The sequence below is a fragment of the Phyllostomus hastatus genome, unplaced genomic scaffold, assembly GCF_019186645.2.
Source record: "Phyllostomus hastatus isolate PE091 unplaced genomic scaffold, TTU_PhHast_1.1 phas_contig_150, whole genome shotgun sequence".
NCBI lineage: Eukaryota > Metazoa > Chordata > Mammalia > Chiroptera > Phyllostomidae > Phyllostomus > Phyllostomus hastatus.
The window spans coordinates 15863399-15890890 of record NW_025333611.1 but is presented as its reverse complement, the minus strand read 5'-3'; the positions used below and the strand labels follow the sequence as shown (position 1 = coordinate 15890890).

At 44.4% G+C, this 27492-nt stretch overlaps 1 protein-coding gene across 2 annotated transcripts in view; it reads left to right on the top strand.

Annotated features, from left to right (window-relative positions):
- SGCD (sarcoglycan delta) overlaps positions 1 to 27492 on the top strand; it is a 393355-nt gene that overhangs the window by 42065 nt on the left and 323798 nt on the right. For both annotated transcript variants that reach the window (XM_045820771.1, XM_045820763.1), the window contains exon 2: positions 3084 to 3272. In XM_045820771.1, coding sequence (XP_045676727.1) covers positions 3084 to 3272 — 189 coding nt within the window. The remainder of the gene's footprint in view (positions 1 to 3083; positions 3273 to 27492) is intronic.

Below are 27492 nucleotides of genomic sequence, written 5' to 3'. Positions count from 1 at the left end.
ACAGCTGTCATACCAGTGTGCATTTAAAAAAAAAAACATATAAAAATTGGTGAATTTTTGTGTAGCCATTTTATTATTGAAGATGGGAGAAAATATGCAACATTTTTGGCGTAGGTGTTACTATTTCAAGGAAGGTACAAACATAATAAAAAGATTTGTGCAGTGTGTGCAGAAGGTGCTATAACTGATCAAAAATCGTCAAAAGTGGTTTGTGAAGTTTCGTGTTGAAGATTTCTTGATAGATGATATACCACAGTTGGGTAGAACAGTTTAAGTCGATAGCATTGAAACAGAGACCTGAACTGAGAACAATCAATGTTCTACCACATGGGAGGTAGCCGACATACTCAAAATATCCAAATCAATAAAGATACTGGTAAAAATGAAAAATGTGTCTTATTTTACAGAAAAAAACTTAAAGAGATTTTTTGGCCACCCAGTAATTCCATCACAGAGCTCAGAATTTGAATTTGTATTTGTTCAAAGTTTGTTTTGAATTTGCTATGCTGAGAGACATTATTCTACACCAATGGTATGCAACCGCATCTACACTTTAGGGTCATCTGGGGAACTTTAAAAATGCTGACGCCTGGGTGCTAGCCTTGTGACTGTTATTTAAGGGACCTGAGCAGTGATGTTTTGAATAGCTCCACAAGTGCCTCTGAGAGCATCAGGGTTGAGAACCCCCAGCAGAAGCAATCCCTGAGTTCTGGCAAGTTCTAACAATCTGTGTAGGAAAAAAAAAATCACACACGTGATAGCCATCTCCCCGGTCCCATAGTGATGTTGATTGAACATGACATTTCTCTTCTACAGCTGAGTGATTGTAAGTCTCCCATTGGTCAGGGTGCATGTCGTAGGAAAGACGGTTGGTGTGACGGCCATATCTGTAGCTTCTGTGCACTCACATGGGAGGAAGTCCCTGCGGTTCGGCATGCCTGCAAGAGCCAAGGACTGTTATGCTTGTCCTTACCCTGCAGCCCTGTAGCCACTCACAAAAGGGTCAAGTTCACTCGTCTTAAATCAGGTCATTCATAAAATTAGTTGATCGGAATCAAAGAACATTTCAGATATGATTATAAGACTCTGTGATCATTTCCTTATTTTAGAGAATATGATTTAGTAGAAAATTAAGGCCTAATTTCCTTCAGATTTATAAGGCATTTTTCCCCTTCTAATTAATCTTTGTAAAAAGGCCAGTGAGCAATGACTTTGTGATGTTCCTTTGTTGTTATAGGCCTGACCTAGAGAATTTATAAGGAGCTGAGTAACAAAAGAGATTTTCTTACAGCATACACTTCACTGCTTCGTTGAGGACATAAGTGCTTTGGGAGCCTCGAAAGGAAACTTGCAAGGGTTCAAATAGAACTTCCCAATATGTTTGGCTTGAACTTTTGTACACCTCCAGACAGCAGCCGATTTCATAGCGGATGGGAAAGCATCCATCCATTCCTCAGTTACACGTGCATTTCTTCACTTACTCATTTCGTACACATACATTTAAACATACGCTAGGGCCCAGGTTCAGGGCTAGGGTCCTGTTCTGGACGAGACAGATGTCCTGGAGGCCTCTACTGAGCATTTCTGTTGACCGTGAGTAACAGTTCACTTGGTTTCTCAAGTGGAATTTCACTGATGCCTAAAGGCCACGAGCTCTCTGGGGGATCTTTAGAGTTTATGCATACACTTTAACGATTACCTAAACACCATGAAATAATATGCTGCCCTATCTGGGAGATGACTCAATAGCCAAGGATGTGATCTTGGGGCCCACATTTTTTCTCCCCATGGTCACTTGGGCACCACATGTCACTGATTTAATTGCTACTGAATAAGATGAGGATAAAGAGAAGCAGGCCTTATTCTCAGGGAAGGAAGCACGCCTCCTCGAGGGCCACGTGAAGGAGAAGCCACACGGAGAGGCTGTGCAGCACTTTGGATGGAGAAACGCAGTAGGAGCCCCGCTGGCTCAGGGCCCGCAGCAGAATGGGGACGGCTGCTCAGGGGAGGCTGTGCCGGAGCCCTTGCTCCCACAGGATGCAGTTTGGTTTCAGCAAATCCTCTTCCTTCATACTAGTCAGTGACTTCCCGTTTTGAATGATTCGTGTTGGTAGCTTGGTTTGTGTTTAATTTTGAAATTTGGCTTGGTTTTATAATTTTCTGGAAGTGATTAGTTTACTTACACTTGTGTTGGTACCTCATTAGTGGTGCTGGTATAAAGATAATTTCTGTGCACAAGAGGGATTTGGGGAAGCAGTCTTACTTTAAAGGGTGGCGGCGTATTAGTGAACATTGACAAATATTTTTCTGACGTATCTTACTCTCCCGAAATCAGTGTTCGACTAGCTCATTCTGCCCCTTAGCCTGCAAGCCCCTGAAAGACGTGTGTACACCCTACTTGACTTTGGGGCTCCTTCATGTTTATTAAATACATGAGCTGATTGATACCAATCAGAATTGCCTGATACCTAAGGAATACCTTAAGGGCAGTGACTTCTCTGTTGAGGAAACCATGTAAGCTCAATCTGTGTGCCCAGCAGCACCCCCGTGAACTTTGGAATAGAGAGATCAGAATTGTTACTTTCGCCACTGATTTTCTAGCAATTAAGAATGATTGCACTTGAGGTCGTTATCCCTCCCTTCTCCCCAAAAATTGTCTGGATAGTATTATGACACCAGTGAACTATCGGGGTTATTTGATTTTCTCCGAAGAATTCCACATTTTACCCTCAGGACTTTGACAGGTTCCCTCACACAGGTGTTGGAGTCTGCAAGACATTTGGAAAGTGGCTTCCTAGGCGTCCCTCCCCTCCCATGACGTGTGTATGTGGCTGTCCCCATACGCGTGAGGAGAGGCGGCCGAGGAAATGGAGAGGACCGAAGCAGGCAGGCAGGCACCCTGGGGAGCCGCTGTGTCCAGAGGAGACAGGTTTTCGGAGCCTGCTGAGTGCCCGCTGCCGAGGGTGGGAACGCACAGACGGCAGCCAGCCACGTCTCTTCACCAGTTGCATTCTTTCCTTCCTTCCTTTCCCCCCTCTCTCCGCAGTTTAATGTGAGTGCCTCTCTCACCTCGTTTATTGCAGATGCCCCAGGAACAGTACGCACACCACCGGGGCGCCATGCCCGGCTCCGAGGGGCCACAGGTGTACAAAGTGGGGATTTATGGCTGGCGGAAAAGATGCCTGTATTTCTTTGTCCTGCTCCTGATGATTTTAATCCTGGTGAACTTGGCCATGACCATCTGGATCCTCAAAGTCATGAACTTCACAATTGTAAGTAAAAGCACACAAGCTTCTGTAGCTCTCCTTGGGGCAAGGGGATGTGTGGGCCAAGGAGGAATGTAGAAAAGCGGCGGTCGTGAGATTCAAAACATCCTGCAACCTGGTGTTCTGGTTAAAAAAAATTCCGATCACATTACACGTGAGGATGGACTTCTATCTAATCTCAGTTCCTCAGAGGCGCGTCACCCAGTTTAGAGGCCTTTCTCCCTTCATGATCTCTCGTGCATGCGTCCCCTCTGTCCCCTCTGTTCTGACAATGGCGGTCCATATCCTGTGGTTTACAAGCACTTAGAGTAAATAATGCAGGAGGAAATAGGGGAGAAATCAAAGTATTGAGTGTTCCCAAATTTTAGTAGTGATTATGAAAGGTTTCGTGAAGTGTTGCGGATTATCTAAGAATTTTAAGTGTCTATTTGTACCTGGTAGCCCATTGCCGTGGTTAACGGGCATCTCCATAACTAGCAGGCAGGTACTGTCTTCGCCGCCACCTGGGTGAGATGCAACTAAGGGGTGTGGGGCTATGCTTCCTTATTTAAGAATTTGTGTTTGTGCTGCTTTGACAACATGTTTGCTATTGGTACTTAGGGCCACTATACCGTTTGAATAATTACTTGTTGAAGTTCAAATGAAAAGAAAATCTTGGCAAAATTATTTCTGGAGTTACTCTGAGGTTTGTTTTTTTCTTTTTCCAGAGATTTCTAGCAATTTTAGCAAGATAAGTTATTTTAGCTATTAGCGAGTGCCTAGAGGGCACTGATCGGCTGCCCTTAGAATGCTGTACTTTCTTGGGATGTCAAAAGTAAGTAGTTACATTGGCAAAAACTACATCTTGTTTGATAAAGAAAAGTGACCATAACACAGTGAACAGTAAGGCTTTCGTGTGACACTCCCAGACAGGGCACAGATGTTTACCTTTTCTGAATTATGAAGTTCATTTCTGATCCTTAACGCGCTCTGCACCGTCACACTCCCTTGCCGGGGTAGCACCTTCTGCTTCGTCTGCTTCCCTCCGTCCACCGGCCTGGCAGACACTCCCCTGATACACCTCTAGCTCCTTTCATGTAGCTCTTCTGACACTTGTCACTCCCAGCAATCGTTTCTACTTGTGCTTCCCAGGGAGACGGGACTTTGCAAAGAGCAAGGGCTGCGTCTTTTCTCTGTGCACCTTCATTTGTCACTGATGGAAGGAGCTGCTGGTGCTTAATTAGGACTTAAGTAGGACTCCGAAGCCAAGGTTAGAGACATTGCCGCAGGCATCAGAACGGCTCATTTGTCGATGCTTGTAGTGAAAGCTAGGAAACTATCTGATCCAAAAATGACCTTAATTTTACAGATTTTTTTTTCTGGAGGAGAACAAAATAGTTTCATTCATAGGAAAATATAGACAGTCTTTGGAATTACAACATTAAGTTTGGAAGAGGGTACAGGTCGATCTCCAGGGGATTGTAGGGGTTCAAGGTGAAATGCTCTCTCTCCACCAGAGACCTTCAACCTCTTTTATCTCCTGGTGCACACAAACTAATTGCTGAAATTCTGTGGCTTACCAAGAATATATTTTTTACTGATATGGTAAAAAATATATATTTCTTACTGATATGATAATAAAAAATGTAATTTTCACTCATTCACACCAGACATCTACTGTCGTGTTGTCTGTTGTCCTTATTTTTATTTGACAATCTAAGGGAAAAGAGGTTAGTGCCCCTGACTAAATAGTCAGGTACTGCATGTTTAAAAAGTTCTTGCAGCATGCAGGTTGGAAATTGTTACTCTAGACCAGTAGAGCACACTAGCTTATTTCTCTTAGACTCAATAGACAGTTTTTGGACTTGAACTTAACTTCTTTTTTACAGACAGAATTCAGAGAAGTGTTTGAAGCAGGTGAGAGAGATGTAATCACATTTGTGGTCTAAATGCTTGGTCAGATGAGGATACAATGTAATGGGAAAACTTTCAAAGTGTTTAGGGCTCTAGAGGGTGCCCTGGGTCCATTTGGTTCTAAGTCCAAGTGCCCCCAATCGCCATTTGTTGATGTCCATGTTCTGTGATGTTTTTACTTTGTGTTTCACAAACTTGGAAAGTGGAAAACTTCTGACCTGCAATATTTAATAAAGGAAGACTGAAGGTGGAGTGATAGGATAGAGAATAAAAATTTAAAAGACTTTCAAAAGATGGAATGGGCACATCTAACTACCTCCTGGTTGGAGGTGGCAGCTGAGGCATTAGGAGGCATCCTGGAGCACTGGGGTCCAGGTTCCGGCTGGAGAGATGGTTGGAGCGTGGGGCCCAGGCAGCAAGACAGAATTCCTTATCTTCCCACGGGAGCTGCACAGAAACTCCTGTACCCCCCTGAACGCCCTGTTCAGGGCATTTTTGTTGCTTTTACCTACTTTGGCATGAAGTTAATTTATAGAACCTGAAAGATTTAAGAGTGTGATGAATATGAACTCAAGCATCGATAACTGTGATATTATACAAAGGTGGCTTCTGGAGGGTGTTTAATCTGGCACGCTTAATATTGAGAGATATATTTAAATGTATATTGAGTGACAATTCATTCTGACCGTGTGCAAGTTTAGGGAGCAAGATGACATTAAAGTAATAATCTATGTGAAATAGGCTATTTCTCATTGCTAACTCGATTGACAAAGTTGAGAGTTCTTAAGGCTTTACCAAACCAAGTACTGACTGAGGTGAGAATAATGCCATTATTAGCCATAATTGGTGCTTTATAACAGTAATGCATTTGAGCAAATAGGGCTAAAGTGTCAGAAAACTGGTCTTTCCCTGTAAGTTCGGAGCATATTTTCCCATCAACCACAATGTAAAACATGTTCTTTTAGAATTATAATTCTTTTCCACAAGTAATAACTTACTGACGGTGAAGATCTTGAAAATGAGTGCAGTATTAACTAGCATTTTATTGGAGAAAGTTGGGATGAAAATGCGAAGGAAATCAACAAGATGACAGTTTAGCATTTTCTTCAGGGATTCAAAAAGACTGCCAATAGGAAAGAGTGATTATTTTACACACCTCGAATATTCAATAATTTTGGCTTTGGGAAAGCTCACACTATAATCCACCCCTCTGAGTAATCACCAAGAGGATGACGTCATCCGAGAGTGTTTCGGAGGACTTGGCAACTTATCCAAGATGCGATATCCAGGATCCACTGTCATCAGCTTGCATTCTCTGCCCTCCCCAGGGTTGGGTGCTTCCATTACAACTGCCTGCAAAATCTTCCAACCAAGTTTTCTGTGTCCCGGATGTAAATCAGAAGAAAAATCACTTTGCTCTCCTTTGCTCGTATCAGAATACTCATGTGTTCGTGGCCAGGCAGGACGGCAAGTCTCCACCCCTCCCCGCAGTTCCCCCCTAAGTGGAGCAGTGTGTGGTTTACTTACACTGCCAAGGCCCATGAGTCAACCTGCCCTAGTTTATTGCTCACTGTGCCGCGCAAAGGAACTAATATTTATCACACATCTGTCGTGAGCTAGTCCCAGTGCTAGGCACTTCGAACATCTCATTTAATTTTCAAAACAACTCTATTTTAGTTCAAGGAAACCCAAGGATCAGAGAAGTGGAGTGACTTCCTGAAAGACACACGGCTAGTATGTAAAACGGTGCTCACCTTCTAAGCCCAACCCCTCCCACTACACCATGCGTCCTCCCCTAACTGCCACAGTGATCCAGCTCTTCAACAAAACTCTGAAGCTGGCGAAACAGTTCCTTGGCTTTGTTGCCCACCTGGGTCATCCCGTCACAGATTTCCCTCCCACCTGAGGTGTCCACTGACGTTTTCTGCCTAGAGTACTTTCCTGGTGGTGCTGAATGCTCAGCCCTTATCTGTAGCTGATGCCTCTGCCCCTCTTCAGTCCCCACCTTGTGTTTTAGTTCCTTGTTGTGTATAGAGAAACACTAAATATAAACTTATTGATAATATCTGTGTCATAGGCTGGTGTGAAAACTCGGTGCGTTAATTCATGTTAAGCATTTGTAGCAGTGCCCTGGCCATAGGAAGACTCGACCTTGGCAATGGAAAGTCACGAGTGACCCCACACCGCAGTGTAGTAGTTAAGGGCTCGGACTCTGGAGACGTCTGCTCTAGGAACAAATTTGTGTTTTGCTACTTACCTTGGCAAGTTTCTCAGTCTCTGTGTGCTGCGGTTTCCTGGGAGTAACGGCAGTACCCACCTGTTCACAGGATGGTTGTGAAAAGCAAATGAGGTAATAAATATAAGGTGTTGAGAATGGAGCTTGGTGGATAGTAGGTGCTTTACGTGAGTGTTTGCTGCCACCGCCGTCATCATTCATTGGGTTCATTCTGTGCAGACACTTTGCTGTTGTGGTTAATAAGTGTTACCTAACTGGATCCTTCGGTCGGTGGGTGCTGTGATGATGCCAGCTTCACAAGGCGGGAGGCAGGCTCAGCAACTTGACCTCACAGCTCTGCCGTGGCAGGGCAGAACTGGAACCCCAGCAGTGTGGCTCTGGAGCCTGCCGTGTTAGCCAGTTCAGTGCCACGCGGGCGGCACAGAAAGCCCTAGCATAGAGGTCAGGGAACTGGGAGCCTAGCCGGCCAGGGATCACGTCCCCTCGCTCCTGGGGCTCAGCCCAGGGGTGAACGTGCTGACTTAGGTGTCCTGGAAGTCTGCAAAGCGCCCTCCTGTTTGAACACTCGGGTTTTGTCTTTCAGGCTTTGCCCTGGCTGGGCGAGACCTCACTCTGTAAAGGGCCCCCGCTTCTGCCAGTGCATTCTAGCAGCCAGTCCAAAGAACTTGGCCTCAAAGACCTCCCAAAATACTTTAGTATCGATCATCCACATGATCGTTTAGCACGAGTGGTTAAGAAGTGGCAAGACTTAAAAGGCATGGGAATTATCGATAGGTGGCCTGATCTTTTAGCCCGCTGTGACTGTGAAATCATTCATCGTTAGATGGAATAGGGACTTACTTAGGAGCCACCTCACTGGATGTGCTCATGTTGCCAATGGTCGAGCCAAAGTAGGTAGCGAGGCTGCCTGGCACAGCCGGGCACCCCAACCGTGCCGGAACTTCTCAGGAGCAGGGGTGTGTTCTCCTCGCTTGCAGCCTCCGTCCAGTGCCCAGTGTACAGTTGGCTTTCATTACGTGTTTGTTCATTGTCAGCTGCCTTGGTGCAGACCACTTACATGAAATAATGGGTGTCAAGTACATGTTCAGTGTCGGGCACATGGTAGTTCCTCAGTGAAGAAGAACTTTCTCTGCCAGTGTTTAATCTCCTAACTCCTATTTTTCTTCCTAGCATCAAAATTACATAATTCAAACCATCGAATTTGGGATTATATAGGAAACGAATGTCCCCCTGTTTAACAAAAGCTTCTACAGAGTTTACTTTATAATTTTCCCAGAGAATCCTCATAAAACCCCTACAAGGCGGGCACCTGGTGACGCGCATTTTACGGGTGGGGAAGCGGAGGCTCAGAGAAGTGGGGTGGCTTACACAAGGTCGTGCTGCTAGTGCGCGGCGAAGGCGGAATCCGGCTAAAGGGAGTCTGATTCGTAAGCCCAGGTTCTGGATAGGGACACTGTGCTGTCCGTTTCCCAAGTGCTGCTTGTTATGAAGACAAACTGAATTTGTTCGGTGCAATGTCTACAGCATAATTTATTTGCCCTACAGTAAGATAAAGAAAGACCCACAGAGGGCCAGAGGAAGGCGTTCTAATGCTTGTGAATTGGACACATTGTAACATAGTAAAAGCCAGAGAGAAGGTCCAGTGTGTCTCGTCACTCAGGACACTGACACACCATCCGTTTGGGGGAGATTCCAGGAATTGTGACCCAGGCCCATTAGCTCAGGTGGAGAGGAGCAAGGGCACCCGTGCCGTGGATGGGGAGAGGGATCCCTTGGGACCGTGAGGGCACGGAACCATGGGTGAGCCCCACAGCAGTGGGACCTGGAGCATGTCAGCAACCAAGGCTCCTCTGGGAATGTCCATCCTCTGGCTTTCCTGGACCACATGGCATTAATCTTGCCCTGGAATGTTCTCTTGTGTTTGCTGGTCGGGCCCCTATACCCTTCTTGTGCTACTGATTAGCTCCCTGTGTGTGTTCGGGTTCTTCTTCCTTTCAGCCTGAGCGTGATTCTCTCTGCCTTTGACCTTCCCTGTACCATGGCCTTTCCATTTCAGCTCTCCCTTCAGCCAGCCCCAGTGTCTGACTACCCGGTAAAAGCCCAGAGAGGGAACCGCCTTAGCCCAGTAGACTTTCCACATCACTCTGGCGCTCCCTTGAGAGCCCGCAGACTCAGTGAGATGCCCCGGCAGCCGTGGCTGTGGCCGTGGCCGTGGCCCAGAGGACATAGCCACGCAGCTCTCAGAGGCCTGTTCCTTGAGCGGCCAGGCCAGGCTCTCCCTCCCGTTAACGAGGTCAGGATCCACTCGCAAATAGCATCCACATTTGATTGTCTTTGTTCTTTTTAAGCTTTTCTCATTTATTCTCCAAAGTCCTCCAACTTAGCTCACATTTTGTGTTTTGTGGGGGGTGAGGGACTATAGCCAATACTTCATTTATTGTTTTTCCTGCCTGCTTCTAGTCAGCTCTGAGCTCCAGAAGACACTAACCTTACACTATTCATCTTTGTATCTATAGCTTTAAGCACCTTGCTTATTATTAGCACATATCAGATACTTAGAATGTTTATTGAATAAATGAGTGACAAAAATATGAATAGGCAATCAGTTTAAATTAAAATGTATGAAGATGGGTTAATAGAGCTTTATATTGCCTTTAAAATGAAGTATTAGTGGATTTATTAAGGGAGACAGGTTATAAATGAGATGAGTGTTTGAATTTGATTATGAAAAGGTATTTTCTATATAGATACTCCCTTCTCTGTATCAGCTACATTTTAATTACCTGGGAAGGGAAAGCTAACAGTAGAGTGTGAAACAGCATTGAAGCAGGAGGCAGCATCCTGGTTAATACAGATTTGCTTAGCCGGTGAGAGAAAGTGATATGACCAGCTGTAGCATCCCTTCCCTTCAACACAGTTCACAAATGGATCGCATGCGAGAGCAGCGCCCCCTTCAGTGCAGATGCCAGCCTCACTTGGGAGCTCGGAAAGGCTTCCCATGTGGAGAACATCGTGCTTCCATCCCTCCCTGCTTAGTCTCCTGTGGTCCCTTCGCATCCATTAGCTCAAACACATCCACCTGAACAATTGCCACAGTGTTATTTTTTTTGAGGCGGCCTGAAAATTGCAGGAAAACAAAAGGCAAAAATTGATTCTGTCCCATGAGCAATCCTGGAATATGGTTCTGCCATGTCCTGCTTTGTTTGAGGCTCGCTGTGTTTTATACCTTTGCATAAAAGCAAATCATTTTGGTCATTTAATTGCTGCAAAAGGCTATAAACCAAGCTTGCTACAAATTTATGCAATTTATTGGGCAAATTGGTTTCAGTTCAGTTGGTACTTCTCAAGCACACTGTTTGTGCAGGACACTGTTCTGTGTGGACACTGAAGATTATAATCCAGAAAATCCTATACTTTAATAGATCATAACTACTAGGAAGAAAAAACATGTGTAATTTTAATGCATTCCAAAAAAAATGATGTATATTTTAAGGGAGTATGAAGAAGAAAACTAAAGCTAGAAGGCCCTGGAAGGCTTCTTCAGTGTGAAAGGGTGGTGAGGCCTTTGCCTGGCACGTAGTGCAGAGGAAGCACCATGATTGTGGCCTGAAACCGGTGATTCAAACTTAGTTGCAAAGCCTCAGCCGCTGTGGTTGCAGGACTGAGAGCCCAGTGCTCTGGGGAGAGAGCAAGGGGGCCGACACTGGTCCAGTGGAACAGGACGCAGATTATACTCCGGAGAGCTCACCCTGAGGAGCTGGAGGGCCGACTATAAACAGATTGCTGCGCAACGCCGGCCTGGTATTTGGATCCTATCCATGACCTTTGCCACCATTAGAGTTTTCATGCACTCAAAATTTGTCTTCGCGCATCTAGAACTGAGAAAAATAATGTCAGAAAATCTCCCTGGAAATAGTGCTGCCTTCAGTGTATCACACATGGCCGCTCACCTGTGGGATTGTTAGGTCTGCTCAGCCACGCGGCTGTGAACTCCGAATAACCCTCAGGAAGTGGAAGTTGTGACCACGTCTGGCGAGTCTCGTCCCTCTTACCCAGGCAGGACGCAATTGTCGGAGAGAGTTTCCAAATCTCAGGGGTCATGTTACCGTGAGGGTCAGTCGTTCCACAGCAGATGGGATTCCTTCAGGCTGTGGAAAGAAACCCAGTAACTAGGAGGAGGTTTCAGGCCGGTTGGGCTGCCTGCGAGTCATTAGTTAGGATTTCTACATCAAGATGCCTCTGCAAATAGTTTGCTTAAAACTGTGCTGTCCAGTATGGAGATGAAATTAAATAACACAAAAACGCAGCGCCTCGGTGACATCGGCTGCCCCACAAGCATTCAACAGCTCCCTGGGGTTACTGGTACCATCGTCAGCAGAGCAGATATGAAACATTTCCATCACTGCAGAGAGTTCTTGGTTGGAAAACAGGTCTGCAGTCGACTGGCATGTCTCTCAGAGAGGCCTTGAAGGGCGAGCTAAGACCTTGAACAAGCAAGTTTTCCGTTCCCCTCCTTACAACAGTGTTTGCGTTTCCTCTCTGTGCCCTAGGCTGTGTTTAAGACCTGGAGCCATGGGAATGAGGTAGGAAAGAAAACAAGCAAAATAGCTCAATTTAACAGAAAGAGGAGAAAGTCTCTCATAATCTGGTGAACATCTGGCCCAAAATAACTGTGAGAGACTGGGAAAGACTTTTCGCCTTGCCTGTGAGGAGGAAGGTGGACGTTTGCTGGGTGAGGGCCTGTATGGAGGGGGAGAGGCAGGGACCGTTTCTGACTCTTACTCTCCCAATACGTAAAATACGCAGTTTGGAACAGGTGGTGGATGATGTCCTCCTTAGCTCAGTTTCTATGTCTAATTGTTGTGCCCTTCCATGACTCTGACTCCCAGCGAGAGAAATCGAATCACTTTTTCATTTGGAAGTATGTTTGTTTGCTCACGCTATATTTAGTTAGACAATCCAAGATGCTAAATGCCCGGAAATACGTCTCATGTGCCTTCCCTAATTTTTCATTTTAATCTATTCAATTATTTAATGAATCATTGGTCTCATTATCTATTGCTACACAACAAACCACCCCAGAAGTGAGTGGCTTAGTAGAAAAGCGATGCGTTGTCTTGCTCGGGAATCTCCAGTTGGGGCAGAGCTCAGTGGGAATAGCTTCTCTGAGCTCCCTAACATCCATCTAGCACTTGATCTGGGGAGACTTCAAGGCTGAGGTTGTCTCAACAGCTGGAGCTGGAGTCATCTGCAGGCGTGTTTACTTACCTGTGTGGGCGGTTGGTGCTGGCTGTGCGCTGGGACCTCAGCAAGCCAGCACACCTGCGCACGGCCCCTCCTGCATGCGCAACCGTTGCTCCTGCCCACATGCGAGCCGGGCTCCAGAACGTGTTCCTCTTAAACGGTGGAAGTGCACCACGCTGTTAGGGCCCAGACTCCAAAGTCAGGTAGCCTCCCTTCCGCTTTACTCTACCCATCTAGGCAGACCCAGAATCCTGTCGAGAGTCACAGGGATGGCACATAGACTGCACCTGTACAAGGGGACGTTGCAAAGTTCTAGAAAAGAATGTGGGATGGAGCATTATAGTGGGTTGAGTGGTAGCCACCCCTACCCCCCAAAAAGAGGATAAGTCCTCGGCTTAATCGCTGGGACCTGTGAATGTTACCTTATATACATTAAGGAACTTGAAGTGAAGAGATCATCCTGGATTATCTAGTTGGGCTGTGACTCTAACGGCCACTGTTTCTATGAGTCAGGCAGAGGAAGGTGTGACACTGCGGGGTGCAGGCAGTATGACCGTAGAGGCAGAGGTTGCAGAAGTGCCGCCCCAAGGACTGCCGGCTGCCCCCGGAAGGCAGAAGGCAGGAGGCGGAGAGAGAGTGGACTCCCCTCTAGAGCCCGCAGAGGGGGCGTGGCTCTGCTGACGCCTTCAGGTCAGACCTCTGCCTTCCAGAACTGGGCGAGAATAAGGTCTGTTGTCTTAAGCCATTAGTGTTGGTAATTTGTTGTGGAAGCCACAGGGAACTAAGACAGAGATAGTGTCAGTAATCTTTGGAAAGTACAGGCTACCTCAATAATACCAACAGCTGTGGTTAAACATACAAACACCACACCTTACGTTGGGCACAGTGCCAAGTCCCTACCTGTGTTCGCTCTCTTGTCCCTCACAATGGCACTGTGAGGGTGGACTGTTATCACCGCTTTATCTATGAGGACACTAAAGCACAGAGAACGTACTCGGCCTGCCCAATTTCTTCAGCTAGTACGTAAAGGGATCAGTATGCAAATCCAGAAATGTCTAACTTGAACATTCATGCTTTTAACTTGCTTCAGAAATGTTTACTCTCAAAAAATAAAATCTGTCATGACCAGTAATAGGCTTATGGCATAACATTCAGTGGCAGTGATTGGCAGGCTGTAGCTAGGAGTCGTAAGGAATGAGCATTTTAAAACAATTTTAATACTGGGGACCCTCAAGCAGTTTCAGCCTTATGAATACTTTAAAGAGCCGTGCTAACTGCATAACTGGCCCCCATGTTATCAAAGTCATGCTTTGGTTGCCTTTTGAATTTCTTTTCTGCCTCTGCCAAGCCGTGGTGAATGGCCTCCTTGTTGCTTTGATAGGTGAGTTAAAGAATAGGGAGAAATTCCTACATAGGAGCTTAGCCTTCCTATTCAGGGAGAAGCCTCCTAACCACAATGCTTGTGCAGATAAAATTATGGGTTTTGGTCAGCTTTTAGTTATCAACCAAATTTATTTATTTATTTATTTATTTTTTAAAAGATTTTATCTACTTATTTTTAGGGAGGGAAGGAAGGGGAGAGAGAGAGAGAGAGACATCAATGTGCGGTTGCTGGGGGTTATGGCCTGCAACCCAGTAATGTACCCTAGCTGGGAATCGAACCTGGGACACTTTGGTTCCCAGCCCGCGCTCAATCCAATGAGCTACGCCAGCCAAGGCACCAAATTTATTAAGTAGAGAACTTAGCATCTCTGAAAACTTTATCTTCTCATAGTAGATGCTTCGTAAGTAAGTGCTTGCTGATAAAGGATGGATAAGAAAGAGCTCGGGTCAATTGGAGCCTCTCCGGTAGGAAATAACGCCGGGCCATAGAACCCTGACTCACTTCATACCACCTGTCAGGTACCCAGAATGGCAGGACACTGTGATGCAGCCCTGAAGGGACGATTCCCCCCTCAAAAACTAACAGTAAAAAGCTCCACGAAATCATTATCACCATGTTGACATAATCACTACAACAGTATTTTTAAAAAAGTGCCTACCATATTCCAAGAAACATGCTTAAAAAACAAACTAAACTCGATTCTACCTTCTTAAAACATCCTTATGCTTACAATGGTTTTTTGCACCGTAGAAAGCCTGTTCCCATCTCTTGCATTATGTGATTCTTCACAAACATCCCAATGGCAGGTATAAGACAGGGATAATTTCATTTCACCCTTTTGACTGAAGGAGCCGCTGAGGCCCAGGGATCAGCTTCAGGCCTCCTGCCTAGTAAGTACTACAGTTCACCTCCAACTTTAGAATAAACAAGCATGCATGACAAGAAGTAGCACTTGGAAACAATTGCGTTTTGCAGAGTCAAGCAAGTTAGGAAGCCAGCGTGTATCAAGGATGGGGTGACCTCAGCACATTCTTGTCGCTTACTTGGCCACCAAATCTGAGTGGACCAATGTCAGGGAGTTTCGACCATAAATACACTAGACCTTTCAGCCAGGGTAATAAGCAAGCATCTTTTCTCTCTCTCGGACAGATCTCTTAATATAAAAGATAAAAAAAGGAAGTACTTTCTTCTAAATCCCAAAGATAGGGAAAAATGATCGTTTGGGACATTCATTCTCTGACTGAATTAAACCATCTTCATGCCATACGTAGTTAGTTGCTGTTTTAGAAATGACAGCTTTATAGGTCACGTAAGAAATTTCTGACACTCCTCCCTGAAGCCTGCCTCGCGTTTCTTGGTGAGGAGGGTGCGTGAGAGCGGGGATGACGTGTGCCTTGCTCTTCCCTGGCGGACAGCCTTGTGCTTCTTTCTGACTTTCTTGGGAGTTTTTTGACAAATAATTTTCTGGTCCCAGTTGGGTGAGTAGATCCTCTGTGAAAGTCTCAACTCGTCAAACCTTCCATTGCTCTCGTTACTGTCTGGTGGCCACCTAATGCGTGAATTACAGTTGTTTGTTCAACAAATGTTTGCCGCACTCTCCCTGTGAGCCAAGTACTGCTACCTGTTGGGGGCACAGCAGTGAGCACAAGCAAATGCACTCCTGCCTGGTGGAGCTTGCTGTGCAGGTGGGAGACAGAAAATATTCATGTGATGAGACAAACAAACGTATAAATGCCACTAGGATAAGCGGATGCTGTAAGAACAAGCAAAGGGGGCCATTCGGCATGATCAAAGTGGGGACTTGCAAGACAAGACGACTGCACAGATACAGAAAGTGAAACTGAACAGAGGAAGACAAAGGAAAAAGAGATAATGGCAATCTGGAAAACATTGTATATGGAGTCCCAGAAAACCTGCCAATGCTTTCCTCTGGAGGTACAGTTAGATGTTCTGGGGGTGGGGGGGGGGGGCAAGTGGAGGGTGACTTTCCCTCATTAGCACATTCTAGGGGCCATTTTGCGAGGAGAATGTACTCATGCAATAGTCGTGGGACTCAAAAATTAAAAATAAAAAAGGTAAAAGGAAAAAGAGAAGGAAAATCACAAGCAGAAAAGAAGTAAGGATGTGTCATGATAGTTGGACCATTTGGCTACGTGTGGCTAAGAGGCTCCATCTGTAATAAGTACAAAATGTAATTCCCCACACTTAACAAAACACTTTCTGCATTAAAAAAGGAAGCTTATTTATAATAAGCCTTTTGCATTCTTCGTTTGCATGAAACAGTATGTGGCCACTTTCAGGTACATTAACTGCAGGATTTGCAAAGAGATTGTCATTAGCAGGATGATAAGTATTGAGAGCTTATTCTGTGCCAGGCATGGTACTGAGCACTTAACATCGGGTATGATATTTAATCCCTGTAACCGCCCTAGGAGATGGGTCCTGTAATTACCCTCTTTTTTCCAAATGAGGAGATTGAGGCTTAGAAGAGAGGTCGAGTCCCTTTCCCAGGGCTGCAGTCAGTGACGGAGCTGGGACGAGAAGCCTCTTTGAACCCAGAACTTTTAACAAGTACACCATCATCCTCCCATGATACCCTGCAGGCTGAAACGTCACTGTCTGTATTCTTGAGAGCCCCCAGTCCTCATGCTCATGACATTATTGGGATGGTTCCAGTAGTCTACAGCAGGCCTCACGAAGAATGCCGAGAGTCTGTGGTATCCCTATGATGCAGTGATTTCCAGAACTTTTGAAATGCCCACATATTAGGATGAATACTTCTCAACCCCAGCTGGTGGTATGCCTCCCACACAACTTATTGAGAAATTGTCTTTGTGTTTTCTAATGGACCTTATTGATTCTATTATACAGGGCAAAACACTTATTGAATGTAGAGAGGTTAAGAGAACACACAACCAGCAGACTTAATTATGTTGGAGCAAATCCTCTCAGTCCTCTAGGCTTCCCAGCTTCTTGGCTCATTTTCCATCACACACTCGTTGTCCCGAGTTGTTCTGCAGCCCCAATTCAACTGATGCTTTGGAAGGATTCTGATGTGTGATAGAATGGGATGCTGGGGGTGGGGGGGCAGGGCGCTCTAATGGGCTTCATAGATAACAGAACTGGGTTCAGACCTCAGCTCTGCTTCTGATGAGCCAGACGATATTGTCAAAGTAGCTTAACTTTTCTGAGCCTTGCTTACTCGTTCGTAGTAAAGGGATTCGTAATACCTGCTTTGCTGAGTCGTGATAGAGATTGGAGATAACCAGAAAGTAGAGCATGGCAGACACCCAGTAAATGCTTGTGATTATTATTGTCAACTTGAGTACTTGGAGAGTTGCCTTACAAAGAAGGGAAGATGATTCAGTTGATAAAATTCAGCACAGAGTCATAAGCTCACTTTTAAAGAATGACTAATGGAATCTTAAAAGCATACATCACGTGGGTGTGGCTGGAAAATCATCATTGCTCGCAGGAGTAGTCACTACGATATTTTATACATGCTTGTTATTGCTGATTCAACTTAAAACAGTGTGAAACAGAGGAAACCACATATAACCATTCTAGTGAAAGAGACAGCCTATACAGACGCAAACTACTAAATAAACAAAATAATTCTGTATTGTTTCGTGTCCTCCGAAGGAAACAGAGTGATGTGGCAATGGCTTGCTTTAGACATAGGTCAGCATATGCATCGCTTGAGAGGTGAGTTTTAGTAGAAGCCAGAAGAATGGTATAGAGACAACCAAGCAAAGAGCTGAGGGAGCTTCCAGGCAAAGGGAGAGACAAGTCCAAAGGCCCCAGTGGGGAGAAGCATGGAGTAGGCAGTCTCTGTAGAGTGGGAAGAAGAGGGGCTTGCCGTTCAGCCTCCACTGTAGGAAGGCACATCCCCACTAAGAGGGAACGAAGGAACAACACGCTTGCACCTGGGTCCCTGCCGTGTACTACATCCTTTATGAGAGGTTATGTGACCTCTGATGGCACGTTCCTGATTTGTATCATGTGATGCTTACATGGGTTGTTAGAATATCTCACCTCCTGGGAAGCCCTGTGCCTGTAGCTGGTCTCTTCAAAGTCCGTATCCCTATCTGTCCAGGGAGATTGATTGTCTAAATGTCCTAGACGTAGTGGTGATGGTGTGATAGCTGCTCATCTCAGGGCTAGCCTCTGAGATGGCACCGTCATGGAGAGCTTCCAGTAATGAATGCATTGGAGAGCAGTTCATGAATATGCACTCCTTTGGGTTTTTTCAGAGTCCACAGCAGCCCAAAGTATTATAAACGGGCTCCACTATCTAATCAGGGAATGATAGCAATTTATTAATTGCTGTTTCTGATTATTTGCATCTAATTAAGGGATACTCTTGAGAAAATGAAGGACAGCATAACCCCAAAATATGGCTTTATGTCTTGGATAATTGACTCTCATTTCTGTCTTTGCAGCATTCCTAAATTGTTTATTTCTCTAGGTGGTTCTCGAAAGCTATGACTTTACCTCTTTTCTTTCAATGGGTGAGCAGAGGTTTCTCATAAAAGCGTATATGGTTTAGTTTTCTAAATGAAATTAAAGCTTAATTAGTCCAAAATCCAGATCTGTGCTATGCTTATAAACTTTATACAAGCATAATTAATTTTAGTTAATTGAATGAATAGTTTTTCCATACAAACAGTAACCTTTTCTCTGATGACCTCTAAATGTCGTATTTTAGGTTATCTACATTTCTAGCTTTCCCTGGTAATACTAAATCAACTCACACAATTCTATAAGTATTACTCTTTCCTTTGATTTATGACTTTTATCATGGAAGTCAGTGATTACCTTGGCAACCCATGTTTCATGTTTTGAAAATGCAATGAAAAAGTATACTAGAATAGTATTGCTTTTGTTTTGATGGAAGCCAACAAAAAAAATAGAAATATGATTTTGATATATTCTCCTAAGCCCACTACTTCTCATAAACTTACCTAGAGTTTTTTAGTCTATTTGAATGACAGTTCAAATTACATTGATCAGCTAAATGTCAAAAAGAATAGCTATTATTTTTTAAACCTCCTGATATTTCCAGGATTTCTCTTCCTGAGAAGAATGATAACTTTGCCATATGCTGAGCCCAATTCATGTGCTGCGGGAGCTATTTCCTTCGCAGAGGTCTTTAGAACACCATATTTAATCCTAAGGAATTATTCTCCAAAAACCTGCCTTCTCGCTTGATTGGCAATTAAACTTTATTATTAGTTCCCTCATCATTTCTCTAATAAGTCTTGCATATAAATTAAGGATGGGGAAATCCTCCCTTCTTCTCTCTTCCTTGTTCATTTTCGGGAAGGAGGCGAGTGTTGCTTTTTCCCAGGAGCACCCAGCAAAAGTCACCACCTGTCTCACTGGTCTGAAGGGTGTGGCGTGCCCATCTGTGGACCAGTAAGTGTGGCCAGGAGTGAGATTGTGAACTTTGGCTTGGGCCTGAGTCACAAGTGCCCACCTAGTACCCAAGACCCATGGACTATGCGGGGCGGATATGGGAGCAGAATGAAAATGAGGGTCATCCCAAGGGTAGTGATGGGGATGCTGGGGAGACGATCGCAGGTGCATTGCACAGAGCTAATGTGCTGTGTTTTACCAGGATTGTAATAGTCAAAGCCTCTTGACTTTACAGTGACTTCTGCTCAAGACGGTCAGTGTATGCGAATTTTGAATCTGTAAAGTGCTCTTCCTTGTTATATTTCTCCAAGGTTCATTAACAACCAGTATTATAGAATCAATTCAAAAGGAGTTTGTTTTCAGTGCCTATCTTTTAGCTTCAGGGCTACATTTTTCAAAATGCATAATGAAATCCATGGAATATTTAGAAAGAATCTGGCGCTTTGCAAAATTGGCTTTTGGGGGCTGTGCATGGCTTGTATTTGAAAGGAAAAGTGTCTGGCCATTGCAGGAATTGAAAAACCTTTGGTCCATCTCTAGGTTGCAGTTAGCCGTAAGCAGTTGAAAAAAAAAGAGGAATCCAGTACGTGTGTGACTTTCAAAGACTCTGTAGAGGCTTAGTACCTTTTTAGTCTTGCACACACATGATAGGAAGGTCGTTTTTCTCTGTGTGTATGAAGTCAGCCCCCCTGCTTTTGTGGGGGTTTTGCTCATTTCAGAGGATAGGAAATTGGAACTGCCTATTGTTAGTGACAGGATAGTGCTTCAAGAATAATGAGAGTGACTCCTCCTCTTTCCCTGAGGATTGGCAAAGCAAAAGTGCACACAGACTTGGTAGCTTTTTCTAAATAGCCCTCATTACCATTTTCTCTCCAGGACCACGGAGAGTCTTACCATCATTAAAGTCAGGACACTGAGATATGGGCTGGGCTTTGTCCCAAGCTCTGGGACCTGGGGCACGCTGCTTGTCCCCTCTGGGCATCATGGTTCATGCTGATAAAACGGAGAGTCAGAGGCATGAAGAATGGAGTTATATCTTGGGCAGCCTTTATCTTTAAAGCTGTAAACATCTGGGACAGGGAGATGTAAAAAAGGGACTTCAGGCTTTAAAATGGCATCTTACTTACCTTCTCTTTACCATCTACTGAAATGTCTAAGGTACGCAAAGAATGAGGAGTTATTTCATTATCAAAAACTAGGGATGGTAGTCTGTCTCTAAGCAAACTCTTGGGGGAATTTTCATAGCCTTTCAAGGTCTATGAAACTGCATTGAAGGACACAATTAAAGCTACTGCATGTTACGGCATTGGAAATAGAGAATTCCTCCCTTTACCAATAGTTCCTTAAGAGGTACTTTATCTTTGGGCCTATATTTATGCACTAGATGCAAAATCCAGCATGAGTAGCAACTGGGAAGACAAACATGTCCATTTGGTTTTTTTCTTCATGGGATCTGTTTTTTGAGTCAATCTGCTCTTCAGTTCACACATGCATATATATATACAGACACATGCATTATATATATACATACACACAAATGCACACATGTACACAAATCCACACATTTATAGACACACAGAAATACATGTACATGTGTACACGTGTGCATATATACACCTACATGCATGTATGCCCACATACACTCATGTGCGTGCATCTACATACACAAAAATATATGTCCATATGTACATGTACACAAACTAGTGAGAGACTCCAATCCCCAAAATACAATAGCCAGAAGTAGAACAGAGCCAAGAAATGTTGTGTCTTGGTAGATGCAGGTCCTATTATGCAGGAGAAGCTACGGGAGACATGAGTAGCCATGCAAACTGGAACATGTGATCCTTCATAATTTCACTGTTCAGACTGGGAGAGATGAGAGCCTCCTGACACCTGGAGGAAACCTGGAGCTACAGGTACGAGAAGGGGCTCCAGCCAGAGCCCAGGGGGGCAGAATGTGCACCCGAGAGCAGGTAGGTCTTTCTCCTCGTGCGAATGGGGGCAGCACAGAGCCTCTGAACAAAACTGCAAGGAACAGGGATGCCATCCTGAAGAGGTGGAGGAGAAGCATGCAGTGAACATGGTTTCATTTACAAACCAGAAGGAGGATTTAGAAAACTTCCTTCTGGCTTGTTTTGTGAGAGCGAGAGAGCGGGCAGAGCGGAAAAGGGAGCGGCTGTTATGATTTCTCCCTGGAAGAAGAACAGAGCTCCGCAGGGACCATGCGGGCAGAGCCGAGAAGGCCGTAGGACCAAGGGGGGTGACATGGGAAACATCATAAGGTGCTAAAAAAGCAGCAACAGAATGAAAAACCGACTGCAGTGTTAGCAAAGAATTCATACTGAGAAAAAGTAAATCAGCTAAGTGAAGAATTAAAATGAAGCGCTTTTTGAGAATGTGTAATGAAGAGAAATGAGAAAGCAGAAGAAAATGAAGATTAAATGACGGATAGAGAATGAGTTACAGAAATTTCTAAAACCTATCAAAATTCTTCAGGAAGAGAGTAGAACTGAGACTATCACTTCAAAGACACAGGCGAACATTTTTCTGAGCTGGACGTACACATTATAAGGTTTTCTTGAGAACCAGATGAAAGAGATGGCAACCACACCCACATATATCCAGACAAAATGTATGTGTCCGCGTAAAAACAACAAAGTCGCACAAAAGTGGTGCTGGTCCGAGGGCCCTTCTTTGGAGGAGAGCAGTAAACACTGGAGTGTCCAGACATTTCTGGAGAGAATAATGCACTCCAAGAATGTTGCAGTCAGAGAAGCTGTTTACCTTGTAAGACAAAGGCTGCTTTTCACGTTTCCCAGACCTCACAAAGCATATGTTCCCTGTTTGCTTCAGCCAAGTGAAAACTAAAGACAAAATAAAAGTTCCAAAATGAGAGGGTTGTGATATAAAATGACTTGTGGGTAAACTTTGGAACCATTTATATATGAAAGATTTTTAAACGTCTTCTGAAAGTTATGAAGTGCAATTATAAATGTGTGAAGAAAGATATAATATGTAAAATATCCTGAACACTGGTATCCAAGATGCCAGATTGGGGTGTCTATGAAGCCCCAAGAGGGGTCGAGAGGGGATGCAGGGAGGAAAGCATGAAGACGTAAATTCGTGCAAAAGTCTATGTGTTCCACAGGAGCAATTTAAAAACTACAATTCTGTCTTCACTTTCATAGTAAGTGAAATGTGAACTAAGGAACTAAAAACACTAAGACGGTATTTCTTCAGATCCTGGGGGTGGGAAGGAAGAAATTGTAATTTAAAAGCAACATAGAGAAAGCACTACTCAGACATGCAAAAGGGGCATTCAGATTAATTTCAAGGACTCAGTCTAATTATTTGCTAACTCTAACATGCAAACAATCATGTAGCCTCATGGCATCTCTGAAGATGCAGAACCTCATTTAGTCATCAGTCTTCGAGGAGGAAGAGACACTAAGACATCTCTCACTGCTCCCTCATAACATGGGTGCGGAAGGTCCCCGCCGGACTGGGCTCCACAGCAGCCGTGGTGACTGGTCCCAGCCACAGCCAAGCGGGGCGCTGGGGACAGGCTCAGCTGTGGTGGAGCCACCCCGGCATTTTTCACTCTGCTGTGGCTGCTGTTGTAAACAAAACAGCTTCTGGTGGTGCCATCTGGGCTCGGTGACGCAGCAGGAATGTTGTGCCAGGGATAAATAGCACGACTTATCTGAGCTAAATCTGACCTTCAGAAATGATGTGGAATCTGTATCCTTCTGTGAAAACAATGGTTCATAGTTCTTTGGCACTTCAGACACATTTTTTCCCTCAAGTGAGTAGCTTCCCGAGAAGCATGAAGGCCCATTTCAGCTTTTGCAGACCAGAAACTGGGACTTCTCTTCGATGTGTTTAGCGTGGACAGAGCCTGTACTGCATGCTTCAGCACATAATTGTTGTACTATTATTTTATCTTAAAATATAAAATGTGTCCTCCAAATAAAGCCTGTATTCTAAAAAGCAAGAAGACAGGCTTCTTTGCTACTCAGTGAATTTATTTTTTAAATGCTTTATTTTTTTTAATGGCAGTAACACTTTATCTGCCTGCAGGCAGTGGGGTAGACCAGATGACTGCCTGAGATCCCTTAACAGTCAAAGATTTTTATGTGTCTGTGGGTGACTGTGTGTATGTGAGAGAGGGTTTAGGTTTAGCAAAAGCAGTAACAGAGTATTAACTGCTTCGGGAGAAGTGCTGCCAATAGATGATTTCTTTACCCACCCCAGGGCTTAGAACTGAGCTGGGAACATAGTTGATATTCCATGGAGACTTGGGTTTATGGTGCTGCATTTTCTCATGTCACCTAAGGATACAGGAGTAAGTTTAAAAGGAAGCTGGGTGTTTTGGACTAGGCATCAAGCAATCCCACTGGCAGATCTGTACCTAACATGGCCTGAGATAACCCATTTAGAGTTCTCTGGGTTAAATTTCCATTTCTGAAACAAAAGGCTTGGATTCGATGAGGAATTATGGACTGGTAGTTGGCCAAAACTGGCTAGCAGAGTGTGTCATTGGACCTTCAGGGTGTTGACAATTTTTATTGCAGTTGTTGTTAATATGAAAAACCTTTAGCAGAGATGCATGTGCCTTACATTTTACCACAGTCCTCACCACTCTCTATTGCCTACTCCATCCATACCACTCATTTATATTTACCTTATTAGCCTGCACAAGCATTTAATAGAAATCTAAGAAAGGGAAGGGAATTAGATTGTCAGTTTCTAACATTAGCTTTTCTGCTCTGCAAACTCTGGACCGTCAGTGTGCACGGCTATTTTTAAAAAGACTTCGGAGGCTAAAAACTATTTGACTAATTAGAATGAATTGATGTGGAAAAAAATGTCAACCTAGGAAGACACACCAGAGAAATTTCAAATGGGTTTGAGAATGGAAATAGAAAAGCTGAATCAGTCTGCTTGTTTTCAGGTGCCTTCTTTTCACAGTCATTAGTTTGGTCTGAACTACACCCAAATGGTCCTCCTGGCCCCGGTCACACAAGCTATTACAGGTTGTCTAACTTGGTTAAATCCTTTTCTGCTTTAGATTGTTAATGATTCAGCCTTTCACAGCTTGAGTCAGGTGTTCTCACAGGGCGCCTTCCTCAAAGGTCAGTCCCTCTCCAGAAATCATCCAAGATTAAGATTGCAGATTCTGCTCGGCGACCTTGGGAATAGTCATTAGACCAAGGACTTTGGAGGCACAGCGCTGCAGCAGCAGAGCCCTGGCTGGCCGTGCCACACAGAGCCGAGGAGCTGGTGAGACCAGGAGCTCCGGGAGGGTGGGGTCTACGGGGCTGAGTATAGCTCTCTCACAGGGGGTGCGTGTGGCTAATGACGAGGGTGGGACATTCCTTCTGAGCCAAAGACAGTAAGAGCTTCATGTTCCTTACCTCATTCCAGCCACACAGGAGCCTCAGGAAGGCAACACTATTATTACAAGGTACCAGATGAGGAAACTGAGGCTTGGAGAGGTGAGGTCACCTGCCTGTGTAAGAGTGATTTCAGAGTTAGCACAATATTTCACGAAGGGAGTATAACTCTGCACTTCAGTGCTTGATGAATGATGTATGCATTTTATTCACTTAGGATGATGTTATTGTGTCTGAAAATAAGTTTCCAGTAAATAAAGACCGACGTGTGAGCCCTTCTGTCACCTGATGGGATTGTCAGTGTGAAATCCATTGTATAAGGCTGCCGCATACATGTTTTCAAGACAGAGCGCAGATGAATGCGTGGTACTTCGGGGGAGATTTTCTGAAGAGAGATCATTTGATGACATCAGTTGAAACTGAAAATGGGGCAGGGATAAGGTTGCGAACCAACAGAACAAGAGTGATGAGAAGTGGAATATTAATGTAGTCAGCAAAGCAGTATGCATTTAAAAATAACAGGACCCTAATTACTAACATTCCGTGGGAGGCCGATAGAGGATTTATTGTATTTCTCCCCCCTCTCGCTAAACAGCAAGTAGATGATTCATGCACTGGAGGAGGAGGGAAAAAAAAAAAAAGAAAAACAGTGATTTTTTTTAATGATATGCAGTTGCCAGCTTAGGTTTCTATTTTTACCCTCCCCGAGTCCCTGAGCGTGTTTTTCCCTTATTTAGGAAACCTGCAACTACAAATATGTTAATTCACTTTTTTTACCTTTCTGCTAAGTACAGAGAACGTTGCCTGTATGGCCACGCCTGGAGATTATTTTCAGCAGAGTTGAGAGCAAGTCAGGCAGGCAGTCCTCTGCTGTTAGCATCATGCAAAGACAGACTTTTTTTTTACTTGCCCTTGAAGGTGTCTATTTTTAGGAGTAATTGTTTATGTTGTAAATTGAGGGGTGAAATAATCTTTAGGATTATTTACACCAAGACCAATAGTTTTAGGATTGATTCAGGGAACACTGCTAATTCTTTCAGAACACAGTAAGGAGTGCAACACAAGGGGGGAAAGTAGTAAATTAAGAACATGAAGGACGTGAGTTGAGGTTTCCTCTTGGAGGCCGTGTGTGAACAGGACGAGAGCCACGGACAGGAGAGCAGAGGTGGGTGGCATTCCTGACACTGGAATTGTTCCTTTGGAGAAGTAGGGAGAGGATCCTGGGTCCAAAACGTGAAATCTCCTCCTTGGTCTCTCTCACAAGCTGCCAAGCAAACCCGACGTTTGCGTCGCCGCCTCTGAGTTAGCATGTTGTCTCTTCGAGCCCTGGGGAAGTTCATCTCCTTGTGAATGTTTCCTGGTCCCCCTTGCCTTCCTCCTCCGTGTTCACAGCCTGCTTTGTCTCGCCTCACTCCTCCTCGCTGCTGCAGGCCTGGCCCCGCTACGTGTCACTTCCATCCTCAAAGGGGTCGTCAGCTCCCAGTCGCCCTCTCTGTGATGACGAAATTCCTCTCACTTAGAAGTGCCCCGAGTCAGGCGGCCCCGCTGACGGTCCACTGGACGTTTTTTGCTCTTTTCAGGGAATGTCCTCCCATTGCACTTCGGTGATGGAGTCACCGCCCCATGAATGTGCTGCCTTCATCTCCGTGCCTTTGGGACTCCTGATCCTAGTACAGTTTTGACTTTAATGTAACAATACGTGCAGGACGTGCTGACTACACTTGCCTGCTTTTTAAATGTTGAACTTGAACTTTTGTGTGGCGACTCACATTTCCAGCTGGTGTTGTATGATGATGGCTGCCACTTCCAGGCCCCCATCAATCAGTGTAAAAATACACCATGTTTTCCCTACTTCTCTTAACAATTAGAAATTGTTAAACATTAGAAAACAGAAAACATTATTTAATAATAATGAAGAAACAAATTAGAAGACATTATTAATAATGCAGAGTAGAGGCCCCCAAAACAGTTGAGGCAAAACTGGGCATGTGCAGGGGACTGACACTGTTGAACTTGTAACCTCACCTGGGGCTTCTTTGGACAGATGCTCACAGTGAAATTATAACAGGAAAGAGCAAAATTAAAGAACGTGGTGAAATGTAGAAAATGTGTCACTGAAGACTGTTCAACAGGCATAGCATAACAGGATTTGTTTTGTAGTGTCTTCCTACTGTGTTACTCTATTATTTTAATTGCTTGATTAACTTTGGCATGCCTTTCAACAGATACGTGATGCAATAAGCAGAGATGGTTGAAGTATCAACTATGAGTAGCTTTTCCTTTTGTTCTTCACCTCTAATCTCTCAGCTCCCTTCAGCCAGGCTCATTTCATTTACCTTCCCCAAGAAGTGATCTTCAATTGCATTCATTCATTCATTCACTCATTCATTTGTTTTATTATATTTCTTGATGGGGATGTTCCAATAAGTTAGTACAGCCACTATGGAAAACAGTATGGAGGTTCCTCAAAAAATTAGGACTAGAGCTACCATATGACCCAGCAACCCCTCTTCTAAGTACCCCAAAATTTGAAAACAATTACTCATAAATATATATGTACCCCTGTGTTCATTGCAGCATTATTCACGAAAGCCAAAACATAGAAACAACCTAACTGTTCTTTTTCTAAAATTTATTGTTGTTCAAGTACAGTTG